This window comes from Marmota monax, unplaced genomic scaffold (genome assembly GCF_021218885.2).
Source record: "Marmota monax isolate L192 unplaced genomic scaffold, Marmota_monax_Labrador192_F-V1.1 WCK01_AAM20220418_F8-fsc00127, whole genome shotgun sequence".
In the NCBI taxonomy this organism is placed as follows: domain Eukaryota; kingdom Metazoa; phylum Chordata; class Mammalia; order Rodentia; family Sciuridae; genus Marmota; species Marmota monax.
Genome location: NW_026692894.1, coordinates 3,225,726 through 3,247,202, shown reverse-complemented (window position 1 = coordinate 3,247,202; position 21,477 = coordinate 3,225,726). Strand labels below are relative to the sequence as shown.

The window sequence follows — 21,477 nt, the reverse complement described above, 5'->3', positions numbered from 1 at the left end:
ACACAGCCTCTGTCTTCAACTGGGCACTCCCAGAAGCTTTTATTTGGGGGGTGACCCCAGGATGCTCTAGCCCCCTGCTGATGGACAGAGAGACAGACAAGGAAGGAAGGCAATACCAGGGGTTCCAAGCAGGAGAGCACCACAGGAACCTAGCGACATCTGGGAGACAGCAGTGTCTCTGAGCTGTCTGTCCAAGAGGCCAGGAGCTAGGGTATTTGTCCTTCCACTTCTGTCCATCCGTAGCTGATAGATGCTCCTAGAGGTGCTTGCCCTGCCCTGGCAGGACACACAAAAATGTTCCTCCCAGTCAGAGAAAGCCCCTGGTAGAGAGAAAGTGACCTTTTAAGTGCTTATCGCAACAATGCTTATCACATTTGTAATCTAAATGACTCAATGCTGTAATTACCCATTTATTGTCTCCCTCCTGAATTAGAACATAATCTCTCCGAAGGCAAGGATGGCATTGCCTCTGTATCCCCAGGACCTAGCTCAGTGTACACATGGCAGGTGTTCAATAGATACTTGCTGAATAAATGTAATTAGGAGGTTGATAAATTTATATAATTATATAGGAAAGGGCCTAATTCCTTCTGAATACTCTCTTTTCTTCCTCTCTCTTCTTCCCCCTCTCTATCCGGATGTAGCAGATTTTACAAATTATTGCCCTTTTTTTCTTTTCTGGTCTTCCTATAGAGAGCTATGGTTGAAATATGGTTTGTCCCCTCTAAAACGCATGTTGAAATTAAATTCCCACTATGAGATATTAAGAGGTGGGACCAGGTGGGACCTTTAATAGGTGATAAAGGCTCTGCCCTCATAAACAGATTAAGCCATTCATATAATTACTGGATTAGTGGGTTAATGGGTTAATGGACTCTCTGCAGTGAGTCTGCTATTAAAACCGTCTTGGCTAGGTATACTGAGAACTCCCTATCTCTTGCCATGTAATGATCTGAGACACCAGGACTCCGCCAGCAAGATGGTCATCACCAGATGCAGGCCCTCAACCTTGGATCAGAATTATGAGCCAAAATAAAACTCTTTTCCTTAAAATATATCCAGTCGGTGCTACTGTGATATTAGCAACAGAAAGCCAACAAAGTAATACAAGGCCCAATATTTAACTGTGCCCATGACCACCTGGAATAAAGGATACTTCCCAGCTTCCCCCGCACGTGAGAGCCCATGTGACTAAGTTCTGACCAACAGACTTGGAATTGATGACTGCTTCTTCCAGGGTATCTCTTTATGGGTAGAGGATACCCATCTCTTTCCCTTTCCTCTTTCCTGCTGGCTGAAATTTGGGTACCAGGGTTAGATCTGAAGCTCATTAGGTAGAAGACTTGAACCAGAGAAAGTGGAAGCTAGAAGATCTGGCAACCCTGATGATGAGAGAGCAGCCACTCCCAACCTGGGCTCAACCTCTAGTCGTTTTTTTCGTAAAAGTACTTTTTTTTTTTTAACACCATTGTTATTTGGGATGGTGTTGTCCTTCCCTTGGAGCTGAACAATTTAATTCTAAGTAATACCCAAAAGGTACCTGTTAGACTGACTTCTGGGTAGACGAAAGTACAACTATCCTCACAAATTCCCTTTCTCTGTGGAATGGTGCAGACGTGCCCCATGGCAGATTCAGGGCTGGGTGCTGCCACACCCGTGGTTCCCAACAGTGGCATCAATGTTCTTAGATGAGGGGATCCTCCTTTTCCATCTCCATTTCTCAAGAGTGTTTGGGAAGATAAGCCAGTCGCTCTGAGCACGCACTCCCCACTTACATGCTGTAGGAGGGATTCGACGCTGTGCCAGCTCTGCTGCCCCTGTACTGTTTAAGGACAGAGGTAGAAACAAAGGCAGGTGAAATGCAGAGTCCCCACAAAACAGGGAGGCAGGGAAGAGTCACGATCCCACATTACCACACCTACACCGGGGTTATAAGGGCAGGCACTGGGGCTGCAGGGAAAAGTGGCGAAGCTTCGGGGCTCAAGTGAATCCGCACCCCAGCTCCCCAACCTTGGCTGTCCTGGGCCTGCCTGGAAAACAGAGCCGGGAATGAGGGGAGAACTTGGGGAAGAGATGGTCGCTCCGCACCCATCTTTCTTCCTAGGCACCGCCGCACTGGGGATATACTTTCTGGAAGAAATTTGCCAGGCGGTGTGACCTTGGACTAGTCCCATCCGCTTCCCGACCCTGCTTTCCTTCGGGTCCCCTCAATACGTTGTGGCAGGCGGTGGCTCTCCTTAGCCGGGGAGCCTGGGGGTGCTGGGGTGCCAGGGTGGGGGGCGGGCCGCTCTTGTCGCTGAAAGCCGGCCAAGCGCACCGCGGGCGCTCAGAGCTGGCGGCCGGGCTCCTGCGCTGCCTAAACCCGAGGGCGCTCTCCGGGAGCGCAGCGCCGGGGACTTGCGGACCGGGCTGCGGGCCGCCGGGCGATCAGGGCCTGGGCAGCGCGGACGGAAGCCCGCGGACCCCGCCCGACCCCTCCCGCGGGCGGGGCGGCCCCGCGCCGGCTCCTCCCCCGGCGCCCGCCCGGCTCAGTCGCGGCGCGCGGTTCCGCAGGTGGCAGCGATGGCCCAGTCCTGAGCGCCCCGCCATGGCCGGCGCCCCCAGCCCGCTGCGCCTGGCGCTCCTGCTGCTCGGGGCGGTGGGCAGGGCTGGCCCCCGCCCCCAGGTGAGCCCCGGGGACCCCGGGGGGAGGGGGAAGGGCCTGAGGACGCGGGGACCCCGCAGGAGCCCCCGGACTTGAGCGAAACTCCCTCACTGCAGACGGGGAACCGAAAGGCTCCCGGGGGGACTAGGGACTGGAGAGTTGTGTGGCCCAGGTGGAGCCTGGACAGGGAACAATCCCCCCACGCCGGTGAGGCGCCCACTTCCTCGCCGCCAGGGCCCCTCTGCCAGGGCACCAGCTGTCCCGGCCGCCCTGCGCTGACTACTGCGCCGCATCCTTGTCCTTCCCAAACCACTTTCGGAACTCCTTCTCCTCCTCAGCCCATGCCCGCGGCTCTGTCACAGCCCAGTTCTCACTGCTGATCACCCCCACCCCCATACACTGGACCCCTGGCCTGCGGTGCGTCCCCCTATACTTGCGTCCTCGTCCTCCGGTTAAAAACAGTGAGAGGGCTCCGAGAGGGCTGAGAAGGCCAGGTATGGAGACCCAGCTTGTTCACTCTGGCATCAGACCCACAGGACAGCCTTTGACTCATAGCCCCAGGGACCCTGTGGTGGTAACTCGTCCTTCCAGGTGACCTCCCAGATGGGACTTGAGTGCCACCTCCTCCCTTAGCCCCTGCAGCAAACAGAAGCCTCAGTGGTCCTCCAGAAACACTCAGCGCCCCCCAGCACACATACTCTGCTGACACCCGTTCTGATCCCCCTGATTGACAGCCCATGCCAGATTGCATACTGGGCCGCGCAGAAACACCCTGGCCTCATTGCTGTTACAGGAGAGCAGGACACAGGTGGACCCTTGTAGCCCCCTCTCTGGCTCTCCTTGCCCTCTCTGCCCTCCCTGCCCAAGACCCCAGCCAGAGGAGGTATTAACTGCCTTTGGAGAGGACGGCTGTCCAAAGATGCTGGGACATGCTTGAGCAGGCTTGGGTGGCTCTTAACCCCAGACCTAAAGAACTGAGATCTTTGGGGTGGACCTGTATTGGTCTTGAAATTTGTCCCAGAATAGGAGAAAGGCTGCCTTAGTGAGAGCAGACACCACTGCTGACTCAGAATCCAGATGTGGACAGATATGCCTCTAAGCTAGGGTGCCAGCACCTTTTCAGCTCCTAAATCCTTTTCCAGACTCATTTTCTCCCTCTCCCTATTTCCAAGAGCCAGTTACTACCCCTGGTCCCAGGAGAATCCCTCTCTCTTTCCATGGTGCTTTCCTCAGGACTTCCCAGTCAGGCTATGGTTTTCCTGGTGAAGTCAGGATCTTTCCATACCAGGACTGCAGACTCACTACCTGTTCTCGCTCATCTTATGGGCTGGGAAGGGATGGGGTGGGAGGCTGTGCATCCTGGTCCCATCCTGCTGCAGGCCAAGTTTGCAGATCTGGTTTGGATGAAAAAAAAAAAAAAAAAAAAGAAGAAAACTTCTATGGACTGTGTGTCTTCTTCCCAGCCCCTTTTTGCAGAGGTAACAGGCTCCCTGAACCTGCCCTTTCCTCTGATTCCCCCTCACTCCTCAGCCCTGGACCATAACAGGACTGGGGTAGCAGAGACGGACAGGAGTCACCAGGCACTGAGCAGAGAGGGTGGAGCTTTGGGGGAAGCTCTCCTTGTGGGCAACAGAGATGTGACTGACAGGCGGCTTTGAGGTTAGACTGCAGTAATTGTGACAAAACTTCATACACGCATATAAGACTCTAAAAAAGCGAACTTTGCATTTTGTTTTCTGTCTAGGAGGTCAGTAAGACTAGAGTTACTCCCTTACATCACTGATGGAGGAACAAAAACTCAGAAAAAGAGGGTCCCTATATAAGGTGGTCCTGCAGTTTAGAAGCACTGAAGGAAAAGGGGGTGGGGCCTGGTCCCCTCCTCCTAGGGGCAGGATTGTGGGGAGAATTAAGTGAGCCACTGTCATGTCTGCTGAGGCTGGAGGCCACTTGCCTGTAGATAGGGGATGGCTGAGTCCACTTCTGATAAAGGTGACCTAGGTCACTCCTTCACTATTGCTGGGAAGGACCACTCCCCTCCCCTGTTCCTTACCTCCCCAAGACTTTCGGCAGAAGACTGGTCTCTGAGAAGACAGGAGTGCCTTTAACACCCAAATTAAAACCAGACAGAACTGGGTTCAAATATGAGGTCTACTACTAGCTGGTGGGGTAGGATACTGGTCTTGAGTAGGATACTGGACCATCGTAAACCTCAGTGTCCTCATCTGTAAGTAAGAATGAGAAGATCTATCACATAAGGTCAGTGAGAGGATTAGCACCCTGAAATGGCTGCTTTAGTCACCTGAGAGTATTGGTCTGTTTGTCTTCTGGAACCTGGAAGTGTTCCCAGAGCTAAGAACAGGACCTAGAGAGGGGGCTCTGCACTCTCATAAAAGGCAGACAGGGTCCAGAGCTGTGCCTTGGTCAGTGTGGACTTTGCCTTGAGCGAGGCTTCCTCCTGGATATAGACCCAGTGAGGGGTCAGAAACCACCTCCTGCCTCCAGTGCCTTCCTCTAAGGAAAAGTGGGCCCCTCCTTCCCTGTAGCCTGCAGGGCCAATTCCTGCGTATGCATCTGCACCTACATGTGTGAGACACAGAGAGGGGTGTGGGATAGAGGTGGCTACAGAGAGACAGATGGGGGAGGAGGGGGCAGGCGGATGAACCCCATTTCCCTGGGCATCTGTACATGACCCTGTGTGTGACTATCTGCCTGGACAGGAGTCACTGTGTGTGTAGCAACATCTTAGCATGTAACTGGGTGCCCAACATGTGTCTTGGTGACCCTTATTTGATACTTTGTCTGTGGGAGGGTCTCTGAGTATGTGTGACATCTTGGAAAGTATATGTGTGACATCCTGCTGGTATGTGTTCGTGTGTGTGTGTGTGTGTGTGTGTGTGTGACAGAGAGAGAGAGAGAGAGAGAGAGAGAGAGAGAGAGAAGGGGGGGAGTGTGTACATGTGGCAGTGTCTATGTTTGCGACAGTGTGAGTCAAGTGTATGAGTCCAGAGGCATGGGGTTTGTGTGTGTGTCTGGGTGAAAGTGTGTGTTGGGGGCAGTGTCTCAGCATGTGAGTATGCCTGGCAGTCTGTGAAATGATTGTATGTGTGGAGGGAATGACCCCATTTCACGGTCTCAGCGTTAGGCATGTCCTTGAGGGTGTGTGTGATAATGCATGTGACCATTTATCCGTGCCAGGGTTCCTGAGCTTGTGAGAAGGTGTGTGCTGTTCACGTCTCCCTGACCTGCTGTTCAGACATTGAAATTCCTTAAAGAAAAAAAAATGGGAGTGGGGACAAAGAGAGAGGGCTCTGGCAGCCTCGCCCTGCAGGGCCGCGATGGAAGGCATGACTTGGGGCTCTGGGAGGTGGCAGGTAGGAAGGACAGGGTCCTGAGGGAGAGGCCAGGGAGACCAAAGGGTCTACTTGGAGCCTTCCAGATATTTGTCTGGAGCCCTCGCTGCTCCTTCTGAGAGGCCCTCCCTCCCTCCTATGGCCCACCCAGTGGCCCAGAGAAGCTGTGTTCTCTCTCTCCTTTTCTTCAACTCAGAAAGTTTCCAGAAAGGGAAAGAACCTGGTTCACATATTCACACACAGAAGTAGGAGGCCCTTTCCCATTGCAGCCAGATTTAGAGAGGGGGACAGTCCCAGGCCTTGGGAAGCCTGTCACCTGAGGGTCCCACCCCTCCCATGTCCTTCCTTCTGCCCTTCTTCCTGCAAATGCTGCCCGCTGGCTCTAGGCTCGAGACCTCCCGAAGGTTTCCATCTATCTGTATGCAGTCACTCTGAACAGGAGCAAATGCCACTGTCCAGGTGAGGAAGTGGAGGCCCCAAAAGATGAAATGCGCCATACGTTAATGGACAGAGCTAGGATATAAACCAAGGACTTGTGACACTTCCTGTGCTCATTCCCACAGACCACACCACTCCCTCTGACATTCCCTTTCCTGTCTCCTGCTTCCTCCCCAAACTCCTGAACCTGAGGGGATGCCCCTCCTTATTGTCACCTCCAGCCCTGTCATCCCCTCAGAGGGATTCCAAGCAACCTGGAAGTCCTGATTCTAAAATCTGCCCACCTGCCCTTACTCTGTCCCCTTAGGTCCCCACTGCTGCCCTGTTCTTGTGCCAGAGCTATGAGGGACAGGGACACCTGCCACTGTGTCCTCCTCACCCTCCAGACATCTCAGCAGACTCGGAGCAGGGACTCAGGTGGCAGGAGGAGGAAGTAGGGGGAAGATATGGGCAGGACCTACCCCGTCCCCGACAGGGCAGGGAGCCCCAAGCCTTCCCCGCTTCACTTAACCATTGGCCACGTTTGCTGCTGGAAGCTGTCACTAATTAAGCAGAATAACTGGTCTTTGGGCATGAAAATCTATTAGTTTCATCTTTCTGGGAGTTTGCTGATTCTAGAAGGAAAGGAGGAATGAGGCCCCCAAGTCCGGGAAGCCAGACCTGCCTCTTCCACTTGGCGGTTTCCCCCGAGCAGCAGAATCCTGAGGACATGCCATTGACTGAGCCTCCTCCACGTGCAGGGGCCACTCCAAGCATTGACTGGGTCCTCACGAGGATCCTGTGGGGTGGCGGTTCTTACCATCCCACTTGGCACATGTGGAAGCTGAAGCCAGAAGTTAAACTTGCACAAGGTCACAGACCGAATTTATGGGAGGGAGAGCCAGGATCAGGCCCACATCTGAGCCCAAAGCTAGGACGGTTCCCCCTCCACTGTGTCACCTGGGCACCTCGACCTGTGGCACTTATTGGCCCCAGCCTCACTTACCTGCTCTTGTCCCAGGGCAGAGCCTTGCACCTGTCCCTCCATTCTCTCCCCGTCCCGGCTGAGCACTAACCCACAGCTTTCCCAGCTCACCAGAGCACCCATGTTCCTCCCTCTGTGCTTTGTCCCCGCCATGCCCTGCTGACATGCCACCCTCATTGCTAACAGCCACCCCACCCTCCCTTCAGTGTACCCCCACCTCCAGTATTTAGAACCACCTGACAACCATGCCAAGCACTTCTAGCATTCTTGGTCATGTCACTTGTCCTGCAAAGCATTTGACCCCCACCCCAAGCAGCCCTTGGACCCTCTGCAGTCAGGGCTCTTAGGGCCATCTTTATATGCTCTATGTCCCCTTCGCCCACCACTACTTAAAACCTGGCACACCCAGGGCCTCCCATGAAGCTGTGGAAAAGGCCAAACTCTCCATAGTTGGTGATGAGTATATGTAGGCAGGGGTGGGGTAGGGGCTGGCAGGCATCTGGAGATCCTGAGCAGGCACAGAGAAAGAGCAGGACACCCCGATCGTCAGGGAGCCCCACAACCGAGGGGGAGACATAGCCTGCCCTCAGGGAACCCCAGTCTGAGGAGACAGCCTGTCCTTAGAGAGCCCCAGTCTGAGAGACATGTAGCCTCTTCCTCAGGGACCCCTCGTCTGGGAGAGACAGGGCTGTGTCCCAAGGGAGCTCCAGTCTGAGGGGATGCAGCCTGTCCTCAGGGACTCCCCAGTCTGAGGGGATACAGCCCTGTGCTCAAGGAGTCCCAGTTTGAGGGACATGCGCCCCCCCCCCCTCAGGGAGCCCCAGTCTGAGGGGCAGATGAAGATATTTCACATCCATACTTTGCTCAGAATAGGTGAGAAGGACACTTCTGTTGGAGCCACCTGGGTGTGGGTGGCCAGGCTGGCCCTCCCCTGCTGTCCTGCTGGAAGGTGCTGGGTTCTGCGGGCCTCCTTCTCACTCCCGGCCTAGACACACCTTCTGCCCTGTTCCTGTCCCCAGTGACCCTGCTTCCTACTGTCTTCCTATTGGAAACAGAAGTTAAGGGGGAGTTCTCCCAGGAGGAAGAGGGAGCAGGGAGATGGGAAAGGAAGTGGACAGGTGGCTTTATCCCCTGGACTGATTCTCAGGAAAACATTGCCAACCCCTCAGCTGAAATCACGCTAAAAATCACGCCACCATGTTTACTGTTGGTACATTTGATTTCCTTTTCTTCCTTCACCTCCAACAAATAAGCTGATCTTTACCCTCAGAAGAGCCCTGTTCTCCAGGGCAGTCCCCCCGCCCGCCAGCCTTAGCTCACTCACTGCTCAGAGCAAGCCTGACTCCCCTCTGGAGCTTTCCGTGTGGCTAGGGAAGCTCAGGTTGGCACCTGGGACTTTGGAGAGATGTCTTTAACACAGCTCAGCTCACCCCAGGGCAGGACCACCTGGCACCAGGTCTGGTGTGTGCTTAGGGTGCTGCCGGCGAGTCAGGGACACCAGGTTCTGAAATGCTTTAATTTCAGCCCACGTGTACATCTCTGTGATTTCAAAAAGTGAAATTTTTGTTTTAAATCATGTATAGACCCTAAATTTTATACAAGGGGCTCTCTGGTCATTTTGGCAACTACAGCCTCACAATAAGGAATATTTATAATCTTTAAGGCTGTTCAGGAAAAAAAATGAAATGATAAAGCACCCAACCCAAAGGCATTGCATACACACACACACACACACACACACACACACACGCACGCACGCACGCACGCAAACACGCACACACCCACACCACCACCACCAACAACAACAACAATAAACGTGCAGAGGGTGGTGCCTGGGGGAGTGGGGCTGTTTGGTTGGTGCTGTGTGTTCCTTTAGGTGAAAATTGAGATTCATATCCCCCACTCACAAGGAGGGCCCCTCCCATCGCAGGTGTGACTTCAGTGTTCTGGAACCTTCTTGACCCCTTCCACCATGTCCTCTCAGGGTGGCTTTTCCTTCTGGTGGGTAGAGCTGGGCTGAGTAATGGATCTGTGTCATGTTAGAGGGTGGCACTGGTGGGCCTGTAGCCTTCCCCGGTCAGTGGTTGGGTTTTGCCGGAGGAGTACTAATCTGGCTCTGTCTGTAGTACCAGGTGTGGCTGCACCCTACACCCTTAGTCCTTGAGCACAGTCACCCAGCTGGGGAGCTCCAGGTCTGATCCTTAGCTCTGCTTCCTGAGGTGCTGGGTTCACTTAGGCAGGCTGAGGAGGCATGGGGAGGTGGGAGGCCCCGGCAATGAGGCAGCCCTGGCCCTCAGGAAGTCCTCTCCTAGACCAGGGCACGAAGGCATGAATGAGTCACACATGCTCTGCTTCCCCTTCAGCCACCCATCCCCTGAAACTACCTACTACCTTTGCGTCAGGCTCCCCGCCGCCCGGGAAGGGTGCGGGTGCAGAAGGCTCCACTCGTTCTCCCTTTCAGAGGGGGCCGTTGCCTGCCTGGGGGGGTTGGGGTGTCTAAGATCCCTAGAGATCAAAAAACCAAGAGGGTGGGGGTGAGAAGGCAGAAGAGGGGCTGGCTGGGCCCACAGGTCCCCATTTCTGCCCTTTCCCCTCCAGGGCGCCACCGTGTCCCTCTCTGAGACGGTGCAGAAATGGCGAGAGTACCGTCGCCAGTGCCAGCGCTTCTTGACGGAGGCTCCACCTCCGGCCACAGGTAGGTCCAGGTGGGGCCTCATCCTCACCCTCTCCCCCAGCCATCGCTCGGAAAGTGGTGATGGAGCCCACGTTCGTGCTTGGGTGTCATTTGCTTCTCTGGGACGTCACAGCTGCACTGTGCCCCCAGCCCTTTGTCAAGCTGTCCCCTCTCCTGAATGCCTCTCTGTCCCTGTCCCCTACCTAGAACCACAGGTTCTTCCAGGTCAAGCTCTCCTTCCCCCAGGAATCTCTGTTGTCTACCCAGTGGCCTGCGCTCGGCTTTGGGGGGCTTATCCATCCTTTCCACCCCCAGCTGGAGCCTCTCAGAGCAGGGACCTGGCCTTTCCATTTCATGTCCTCCTCGGCCCCTGCTGACCTGTGCAGAGACTAAAAGTCCAACAAGCACATTTATAAGAGTGAATATTGCCGGAGTTTGTAAGGTGGTTTAAAGAGCACAGTATTACAGTCATACGGTCCTGGGATCAGATCCTGACTGTAATTATCACAAGGTCACTTGAGAAAGGTTTTCTCAGCTCATAAGCTACTGTTTATCTCTGATCTGTGATGAGTAACCTAAAGTAGGCCTTTAGGGATTGTTTACTGAGCACTTACTATGTCCATGTATGTACATACAGTCTTCTCCCCCACAAGGTCCCACGGGGTGGGGGGTACCTCCCTTTACAGAGAGGAAACAGGGACCAAGTCACTTGCTCAAGCAGCTTGTTCCTGCAATGTGGGGAAAGTGCTTGGCATACAGTAAGCACTCAGCAGAGGTCAGTGGAGTGTGGCCTCCATGCTGGGGAGAGGCGGGGATGCTCCCTGGCTCCACACTGGCAAGGACTCTAAGATGATCCGCTCTGTCTGCAGGCCTCTTCTGCAACCGGACCTTTGATGACTATGCTTGCTGGCCAGACGGGCCCCCAGGTTCCTTTGTGAATGTCAGCTGCCCCTGGTACCTGCCTTGGGCCAGCAGTGGTGAGTCTTTCCCCTCCCTGCATCCAGGAGGCCAGGAAAGGGCGCTGCTTCCTCTCCTCTGAGATGCAGCCCTCGCACGTCTTTAGGCCTCCTAGTAAGTGGTCTTCCTGCCTCTCCAGAGCTGGGAAGGGGTGGGATGGTCAGCAGTGGCTGGTATCAGGGTGGCCTGAAGTACAGCCTGGGCCTGAGGCCTGTGCTAGCAAGTATGGGGTCTGACTTAAGACCAAAATGTGACCCCTCCAATCTAGTAGTCAGGGACAGGGCCAAGTGGGCACAGACGCTAGGGGGTGGGGGGACACCCAGGTGTCATTGCTCTGCCGCACCTATGTGTGTGTGTGTGTGTGTGTGTGTGTAGGTGGCTCATACCTGGACGGGGCACCTGTCCACGTCCTGACTCTTCAAAGGCTCACGGGGAGCAGTGAGCAGGGTGTCGGTGGGTGGCCCCTCAGGCCTTCCCCAGCTCATTCCTGCTGCAGGGGAGATTCTGAACTGCGAAAGGTGCAGCTGGGTAGGTGGGAGGGTCACTGGGTACAGAGACCTACAGAGGCTGCTGGGGACACTTGACTAGGGGGGTAATTAATATGTCCTCTCCTCTCACCTCTCTATCCCAGCCTCCTGTGCTGGGGCACCATGGGATGCAGGAGCTGGTCTCCATGGGCTTCATAACAGGAGAAGAGGCTCTTATCATCATCATCATAATAGCTCGTGTTTATTGAATACCTACTATGTGCCAAGTCCTGTGGTAAAAGAGGGACGTTTGTTTAGTCTTTACGGCCACCCTGTGGTTATGCTGGTCTAGATGAGGAAACAAAGGCCCCAGGAAGTTTAAGTCACATGTTCCAAATGAGGCAGTGAATGGCAGAGCCTGGATTTGATCTTGTCCTTGCCCTTACCCTTGTGTCCCAGAAGGCCTGAGTGAGCGAGAAGTCCAGCCGTGGGGTGCCAGGGACTTCCTGGAGGAGGTGGCCTGGCGGGGCCTGATGTAAGCTTCACCTCAGCCCAAGAGACTCTGAGATCAGAGGAAGGCCAGGCGGGTCTCCTAAGAAGGCTGCACCCCCCACCCTGAGGTGCACAGAGGTGCACAGAGGAGACAGGGCTGGGGAAGAGGCAGGCACCTGGGGAGGACCTGGATTCACATGGTCCTCTTCACCATGGCCTCTTTACACTTGACCTACACGAGCTTCTTCTGTCCTCACAACAACTCTCTGAGGCAAGAACTCTGATCGCCCGGTCATTTCCAGATAAGGAAACTGAGACACAGAGATGCTCAGTGGCTTTTCTAAGCCCACACAGCTAAGGAGCCGTGCACCCAGGAATCAGTCCTGGAGGCTGGTTTACAGTCGCTGGGTTCAGCTGCTACGCCAGGCTTTCACTGGGGACGTGTGCTGTCTGGGCACACCCCAGGGAGGGCAGTGAGCGTCCCACCCTCTTCCTATGGGCCCTGCAGTCCCCCAGCTCGGCCTGACTAGCTGTGTAGGCAGAGCAGGTTCCCAGGCCTCTAGGCCTGGATTTGCTCGGCCTGGATTTGCTCGCCCTGGAGGTGGGAGAGAGCAGGCGGCGTAGCTGTGGGGAACACTGAAGGTCCTTGAAAAAACCGTGGCTATCAATTTTTCTCACCCTCCCTGCATACCTTCCTGACCTCCCACATCGCACACATGTTCCCTGTCTCTCGAAGATTTGGGACTGCTGCTCGGCCAGCCTTGGCTGGGCCGCTAGACCCCAGGGAGCCAGGCACAGGACAAGGCCCATCACTCAGCACTAAGCGCCCCCAGCTCTGCCTGCTGCTCGCGGCTCCATCCATCACCTTTAATTTTATTTGAGCAGGAAATAGGTCCTGGTGGTGCCCGTTTATGAGCGAACACGGTTTTATTGCTTTCTCCATGAAGATAACGGCCTGTGCACAGGCCCCCTGCCAGCCTCCTCCCCCTCCCCCGTCGCCAGGCTAATTTACTCCCTTTTTTGACACTCGGAATCACCAGCTCTGCCTCCTCTCCCTGAGTTAGGGACCCGCAGAGACACCCACCAGGCTCCCAAAACATAATTGCTGTCTCTGGCCTGGTGCTTCCCCATCAGATGCTGGCACCCGAGGCTGCCTGACCCCCCACCTGGGGCATATGGGAGTGGGAAGGGGGCAGTTCTGGAGCTTTCTTGGCAGCCAGTAAGAAACTTCACAGTGTGAGCTGAGGTTGGGGAGAAGGAAGACATTGCCTCGGGCGGAGGCCTGGCAGAAAGCATGCCCTGCAAGGAGTTAAGAGTGGATTTAATGGCAGGGTCCCTCACACAGGCTGGGCAGGGCCAAGGGACCAGTAAGGCATATATGAAGCTCCCAGAACTAAAAACGTGGAAAGCTTTAGCTCCCCTAGACCTGAGCAGCAAGGGGCAGGAGTGGGGCTGGGGTCCTCCTGATAGCTGGGGAAAGCCACCAGCAGGTCTGTGTCTGCAGAGGGGACAAGCCACTGCCAGAACTTCAGAACAAGCAGGGAGGGGCTGCTGTCCTCCTTCGGTCCCTGCCTCCCACTGGCCAGACTCAGCAGAGGGCCAGGAGCCTAGTGACACTGGCCCAGGGGTCAGCCCTCTGGGCAGGGAGCAAGGCAGAGGAGTGGGCAATTTGAGAAAGAATTCGATTCCAAACAATGACCGAAGACCTTTGTGAGGATCCCATAAGACCTTCAAGGGTGTGTGAGCGTGCTAGAGAGAAGGAGGACTTCACCACGAGGCTGAAGGGGTCAGCCCAGCCGCCCAGGCAGTGGTGCTGAGGGAGGTGGTGCCTCGGGTATGGTATAGGGAAGACTCCCAGGGACAGGTGACATCCAGGCCAGGCCTGGCAGAATAGGCAGGTGCAGAAAGGAGAAGGAAGGGCCCCTCACAGAGGGAGGACATTCAGGCAGCACTGTGGACATGGGTCCAGGTCTCAGAGCTGCACAATGTCCCAGAGGAGCCAGCCGGGTCTTGAATTCTGACCTTCCCGATTGAGAACCCGGACTCAGGAAGGTGCAGAGGGCGGGAGCAGGAGGGAGAGGAGGGCGGTGTTGAGGGGAAGTGCCGCATGCACACAGGATCCTGAGCTCCAGAGAGCCCATCACTGCCCCAGGGCCCTGCAACAGCCTCGTTCACCCACAAATCATTCCAGCCTCATTAGCTGCCCCTCTCCTGATTTCTACCTGTTTGTTAGCTTAGTTCTAATTATATGAGAGTCATAAAATGCTTTTAAAATAGCCTATCATTCACAGTTCTTAGAAACTCTGGCAGGTGCCTCCCTTGAGTAATGTCGAGCCCAGGAGCTTTTACGGCAGGCTGCGGTTGCCAAGGGGAGACTGAGGCACGAGCTGGGCCCCAGAGGTGCCCTGGCTAAAGAGTCATCAGACCCTTCCCTGGCCTCAGCGAAGGGCTGGAGTGGCAGCAGAGTCTCCACCATGTCCAGACCCAGCCCACCTCCAGCCAGAATGGGCTCCTGGGGACCACGGGCTCAGCCAGTGTTAAAGGTCTGCTACGCACCAGGGACTTCACTGTTTTATCTCCTGGGAAAGTCATTTTGCTTCCCATTTTACAAATGAGGAAACTGAGACCCCAAGGGCCCACAGCTGGTTGAGGGAAGAACCAGGATTTGATCTTGTGTCCGTGGAGTTGGGAACCTGGGCTCCTTCTCCTGAGCCCTGATGCTCCAGGCTACCTTTCCCACCAGTTTGGGAAGGGCCTGTTCCTTGCCTCTCTGAGTCTCATCATCCCCATCTGTACAATGGACCCAGTGGCCCTTGATGGCTGCCTCTGCTGCCAGGGTGCAGGAGCTAATGGATTCATGAGCTGCTCTCCACAGCCCTGAGTACCCACATCCTCATGGACAGGTGGCTGTTAGCTCGATAACAGGTGCCGCGACAGTTTCCAGGAGGGGAAGTGTTTAATTGGGGGTTTTATTTCCAGACCAGGGTCTGACTTAATGAAATATCCCTGAGCCTCCTGGCATGCAGCTCCTTGTGTTGACAAGATGGAGCCAAGCCCCTGGCTGTGATTGACCAGCTCCTCCCAGGCCAGATAAAGCTGGGCCCATAAGCAGGTCCGGGTCCAACCCAGCCCACCTCCAGCCAGGACGGGCGCCTGGGGACCATGGCTTGGCCAGGAACCAGCCCTGGCTTTTCACATTTGATGCTAATGAAGGATAACTGACAGATGCACTTGCACAGGCTGACTGAGCTTCTCAGTGACACGGTGCTCCCTGACTCTGTGACAAGAATGTACACATCTGTGCGCACACCGCTTCCCCAACCCCCCAGCTGGCCCTGAACAGGGGGCATGAGGAGTGCAAGCTCCCCCAGGGCCACAATGGCAAAGAGACCAGTTGGCACATGTTGACATGGTTGACTGTTAGCAGCAAGTCTGGCTGCTAACTTCCGTCCTCTGAAGGCAGAGAGCTAGAAGCCTGACTCTGCTACTTCTAACCGCCTGATCTCAAGCAAGTCACCTGGCTTCTCGGAGGCTGTTTCTTCATGTGTAAAATAGGATTGACGATGCCTACCTGCACAGGTGTCAGGCACGCAGCAGGTGTTCAGAAACTGATTCTGTGGATGCCCAGCTGCAGAGCAGGCTCTGACACCTGCTCACTGCCCATGAAGTCCGCTCAGGTCCCCGTTACTGCTCTTCGAGGTATCTATAGCCAAAGACTGGTCTTGCTGCCTATCTGATGACTTGACCCCCAGGAAAGGATTTCAGGCATCCCGCAGCAGATAGAAGAGGCATATGGGGACTGAGAGGAGCCCTTCAAGTTACTAAAATCAGACCATGCACCTCCCCTTCTCTGGGTTTACATGTGCCTGATTTTGTTCATCAATGCATTAGAGGGGTCCCCCGTGCTCATCCCACTGCCAGAAGTTCTACCATTAGATTTTGGGTTCTCATTTCTCTCCCAGGTGAAGTCTCTTTTAAAATGCAGGTTCTGCTGGGGAGGTGGCTCGGTGGTAGAGCACTTGCCAAGCATGTGAGAGGTCCTGGGTTCAATCCCCAGCACTGCAAAAAATAAACAAATAAATAAAACACAGGTCCTCCCGAAGGGGTACCGCTGCAAGTCCAGGATGCGTTAGGGAAGGAAAGACAAGGACAAGGTCCAGTCAACAGGCCCTTCTGGTATAGGAACTGGACCCTGTGATAAAGATCTCCTTGCCATGTGACAACAACCTTAAGATCTGTAAAATAGAGCCCCTGTATTAGAAGGTCACCCTCCAAGCCCCTGAGGGACACTCCTTGGTACACGCATGTTCACTAACCTCATTTTATTGCTGATCTCTCGACCTGAGCACTGACCAGCCACTTGTCACCCAGGACCTCTGGTGGCTTCTCTCTCTCTCTCTCTCTCTCTCTCTCTCTCTCTCTCTCTCTCACTGTGCCTGCCTCACACAGCGCAGGAAGCTGATCTTTAAAATCTTCTAGTCTTTTAGAATTTAAAATCTTTTAAAGTGTTCCCAGCCAGCTTCCCTCCTCAATCACCGTGCCAACTCCTCTGTCCCTTACCTGTTCCCTGGCCTGGTGCCAGACTCGGGTTCCCCTGCAGGGAGGTGAGGAATGAGGTGTTTTCTCCTAGACACAAGTAAGCACTCTCCCCACCCCACATCCAACCTGGGGCCATAAGCCTGTCTCCCTGGGTGGGGGAGGGGGAGGGCCGTGGGGCTTGTGGGGATGCTCTTAGCACCTGGATACCCAGGTGGGATGGGAATGGCCACAGGTGATATCCTCTCCTAGCTCTGCTAGGCCTCTCTCATCTCTGCTGGTTTGTATTGGTGGTATTCCTTTCTCGTGAGAGTCTTGACTGTGCCTCGTCCCCAGACTAGGCGCTACCTGAGGGCAGGGGCTAGGGCATTCCCCTCTCTCAGACTAGGAGGTCTCCAAGGGCTATTTCCATCTCCAAGTATGACTAGGGGTTACTTGAAGTAGACGCTTGCTCTTCCCCTTTGAAAGGTAAGTCCAAGGGCAAAGTCCATCTGTACCTGGAGACTGTGTTCCCTTTAGATCGGGTGGTCTTTGAAGGGGAGTCTGTGTCCTGGATCAGATTGATTGGGACTTCCTAAGGGGAAAGCTGTGTCCACCCTCAACTGGGCATCACTGGGACATCTGCCTCAGACGGGGTCTCCCTGAGGACTGGGCTGTATCTCCCCTCAGAGAACAGAGCTATGTCTTCTTAGACTGGTCTCCTCAAGGACAGAGCCTTATCTTCCCTCAGACTGGGGCACCCTGAGGTAGGGGCTGCAGTTCAGAGCCTCGGGGTCTTCAGTTTTCTTAGGATCTGACGTCCCCAAAGAGTGTGAGAGGTAAATGGGGCCAAGTTAGAAAATCAGAAGTTACAGAAAGTGACTGTGGCAGGGTCCCCTGTGTGATTTAATGCTGGGGGCTGGGATGTGGATCTGGGCTGTGGATCTGGGCTGGACTGACCTCATCTCAGAGATATGGGTTCATCCCACTGCATCCCCTGGTAGCCAAGAGGAGAAGCTGAGGGTGGGACTGGGTGACCAGTCCACCTTAGTGACCTGCTGTCCCATCCCGGGGCCATCATGGTTTATAGGATGGGATGAAGGTGTGTGTGTGTGTGGCAGGTCTGAGCCTCCTACTATCTCACAAGTGGAGCAGGGATGACCTTCAGGATGGGGAAGGACAAGGGCCTTTGAGCACTGGACAGGCCACCTGTCTCCAGGCGGAGGCTCAGCCACCCTCTCCTCTCCCAGTGCCGCAGGGCCACGTGTACCGGTTCTGCACAGCGGAGGGCCTCTGGCTGCACAAGGACAACTCCAGCCAGCCGTGGAGGGACCTGTCGGAGTGCGAGGAGTCCAAGCGAGGGGAGAAAGTGAGTTTGGGAGGAGTTCTGAGCCCAGGACCCAGCAGCAGGGTCTCCACGGTGGGCTTCTGGGGGGCCTGTCTGTGCTCCTGCCATGCACCCCCTGTCGCACCTTCTGGGGCCTTGGAATTTCCCAGGGCCTCTGAAGCCGTCTCCATAGGTCATTCTCGTCCTTGGTTCTGGGGTCCCCAGTGGGGTCTGCCTTGGGGCCCTCCCTGTCCTTATCCCCTGGAGAGAAGTGTGAGGAGTGAGGGGGCAGTGGACGGCACCACCCTCACTGTGTCCCCGTGTGCTCACAGAGCTCCCCGGAGGAGCAGCTCCTGTCCCTTTACGTCATCTACACGGTGGGCTATGCGCTCTCCTTCTCGGCCCTGGTCATCGCCTCCGCCATCCTCCTCAGCTTCAGGTAAGGGGCTGAGACCCTGGGAGGGGGCTCCTTCATGCTCACTGCTGCAGGTAGAGGAGGGGAACTCTAAGCCAAAGCAGCCTTACAATAAGCCCTTCTTTCTGGAACTCTCTGGAGAACACGAGGTTGAAAACCCAGGACAGCACTGTGTACGCACTCTGATCTCTGCTGGGTAACTATGTCCACATGTATGCAAAAATGACCCCCCTCACCTTAACAGGGGTGGAAAATCCTGGGCATCCTTTTCAGTGAGAGGGTGTAACTTCAGTAATCAGTAATTCAGTATGATTTTAGGTGACTAGAAATTCTACTCTGTCAGATGAGACCTTCCTCCTAGACTAGGAGCTGGGGAGCAGGTTCCTCCCATTCCCTCTGGGTACATCAGGGGAGCTGGGTTCAGGGACAGGAAGACTTCTGAGAGTGGGGACAACTCTGAGGGCAGGGACTTCAGGACACTAGCCCAGCAGGAACAGGAGATGTGGTATTCCTCTTTTTGCCCCCAAGTCACCTAGCACAGTGCTGAGCACACAGTCAGTGCTCAATAAATGCATTCACTGGACTAATATTCTTCTCTTTTATTATGAAGCCTTTCAGTGATGAATGCATCCAGCCTTCAAGTAGAGTCACATTCCCTGGTGACTGTAAGGTCAGCCCCTGGCCACCCCCACCAGAGGAAACCCCTGGCCGGACCTCTTGTGAGGTCCCACTCATTTCCTCATCCTTGTACCACGTTTCTAAGTGTCTGTAAAAATATACAGCATGGCTTTGTGTATTTTTAACAGTACATCATACATATTCTTCTGCATTTTATTTTGGTTCAACATTATGTTTTTGTGAGATTCACATTAACCAGGTAGTTCTATATCATTAATTTTAACAGTCATTCCATATTCTTTTGTTGTAGCACGGCTTATTTGTCTGATATCATTTTAATAGATAACTTATTTCTGACTTATAAACCTTGCTATAACGGGCTTTCTCACCTGTGACCCATCCTGTATCTCCCTTGGGCATGTATCTAGGGGTTCAACGGCCCAATCAAAGACCACCTGCTTTTGCAAATTTACTAGGTGGTAGTAAAGTTGCTCTTCAAAGTGGTCATTACCAATTTTCCCTCTCCCCAGTAGTAAAAGAGATTCCTTTGCTTAACATATTCCCCAGTATTTAATATTTTTAGAAATTAAGTGTCGCTACTCTGAAGTTTGTGAAATATCTCATTACAATTTTAATTTGCATTTAATTTTTAATTTAATTTTCCCAGGCATTTTTTCATGGTTTATTCTATGACTTGATTGTTCATATCCTTTGCTGAATTTTTATTTGTCTATCTGGCTTTTTCTTGTTTATCTCAGGCACTCATTATTCTAGATACTAACCCAGGATGTACCTTCTCTGAGTCTCTGTTTCTTTACTCACTCCATGGTGCCCTTTATGCATAGAAGTTCTACATTTTAATGGGTTGAAATTATTCTATTATCTCCTGTTGATAAAAAAGACTTATCAATAAATGTTGTCAATTGATAAAATTAACTTTTATCAATTGATAAAAAAATCATTCTTTTCCAAAGACTAAATTTACTTTATGCTTTTCTGTAAGGAATCTTACCCCATCTTAGAATCACAAAGATAGTCACCTATATTTCCTTCTAAAAGAGAGTTTTGCTCTTTCCCTGTGGTTCTCTGATCCACCTGGAACTTATTTTTGTGTGTGGTGAAAATCAGGGGCTTAGTTCCATTTTTCCATGCGTATATATAATTGATTGTCTCAGTACCATTTACTGATAACCCATGCCTTCCCTCTTGGTTTGCAGTGTCACTCTACCATACAAGAAGTGTCTATATATTTGTAAGTTGGCTTCTGTCATTTATACTCTTTTCTATTGGTCTGTTTATCTTCCCTGTCCCAAAACGATGGTGACTTTCTCCTAAAGATTTTTGAGAACTGATCACGATGGCACATGCCTATAATCCCAGTGGCTTGGGAGACTAAGGCAGGAGGACAGCAAATTCAAAGCCAGCCTAACAACTTAGTGAGTCCCTAGAGACCCTGTCTCAAAATAAAATAAAAAATAAAAAGAGCTGGGGATGTGGCTCAGTGGATAAGTGCCCTGGGTGTTCAATTCCTGGTACAAAAAAAAAACAAAAAAAAAAACCCTATTTATTAAAAATCCTAGTTCTGCTATAACAGGGACCCTACTTAGTGATTCTTTAGGAGTTCTGGACTATTCCTGGCCCTCTGCTCTTTAAAAAAAAAAAATTAAGCAGGCATTGAACCCAGGGGCACTTAACCACTGAGCCACATCCCCAACCCTTTATAATATTTTATCTTGAGACACAGTCTTGCTGAGTTGCTTAGGGTCTTGCTAAGTTGCTGAGGCTGGCTTTGAACCTGTGATTCTCCTGCTTCAAGCCTCCCGAGCCACTGGGATTATAAGATGTGCCACTGTGCCGAGCATCTAAAGTTGTTAAAGTTCCATTAAAAAAGAAGTTGGTGTTTTTATTACAGCTACACTGAATTTATTTATTTATTTTTTTAAATTAATTAATTTATTTATTTTATTTTTTTAATTTATTTTTTTTATTGGTTGTTGAAAACATTATAAAGCTCTTGACATATCATATTTCATACATTAGATTCAAGTTGGTTATGAACTCCCAATTTTACCCCAAATACAGATTGCAGAATCACATCGGTTACACATCCACATTTTTACATAATGCCCTATTAGTAACTGTTGTATTCTGCTACCTTTCCTATCCTCTACTATCCCCCCTCCCTCCCCTCCCATCTTCTCTCTACACTGAATTTATTGATTAATGTGGGAAGAACTAACCGACTCCTTCAGGACAATGTCTCTTTTTATCCTTAAGTATAGAATAGCTAGGTGTTTTTCATTAATTTAAGATTTCCCTAATGATTTGAAGTAAGTTTTATACTGTTCTCCATAAAGATCTTGCCCACTTTCTTGTAAGACTTATTTCTAGGTAATCAATTAAAATATTATAAATGAATTACTCTTTAAATTCACTTCTTAAGTGTTTGCTGCTGGTGTGTGTAAATGTAAGTATCAGCAACCTTGCTGAACCCTCTCACTTGTTCTAATAACTCATCTGTATGCTGACTTGGATTCTCATGAAAATAATACATCATCTGCAAATAATGACCATTTTGTTTATTTCCAATTCTTGCCTATTTTTTCCTCTGGCCTT

The 21,477-nt window shown here is 52.7% G+C and overlaps 1 protein-coding gene across 2 annotated transcripts in view; it reads left to right on the top strand.

Annotated features, from left to right (window-relative positions):
- The first annotated feature begins 2,556 nt into the window (after positions 1-2,556).
- Positions 2,557-21,477, top strand: part of Glp1r (glucagon like peptide 1 receptor) — a 37,949-nt gene continuing 19,028 nt past the window's right edge. For both annotated transcript variants that reach the window (XM_058581417.1, XM_046450712.2), the window contains exons 1-5: positions 2,557-2,665; positions 9,995-10,091; positions 10,940-11,047; positions 17,752-17,870; positions 18,161-18,267. In XM_058581417.1, coding sequence (XP_058437400.1) covers positions 2,588-2,665; positions 9,995-10,091; positions 10,940-11,047; positions 17,752-17,870; positions 18,161-18,267 — 509 coding nt within the window. In that variant the 5' untranslated portion in view covers positions 2,557-2,587. The remainder of the gene's footprint in view (positions 2,666-9,994; positions 10,092-10,939; positions 11,048-17,751; positions 17,871-18,160; positions 18,268-21,477) is intronic.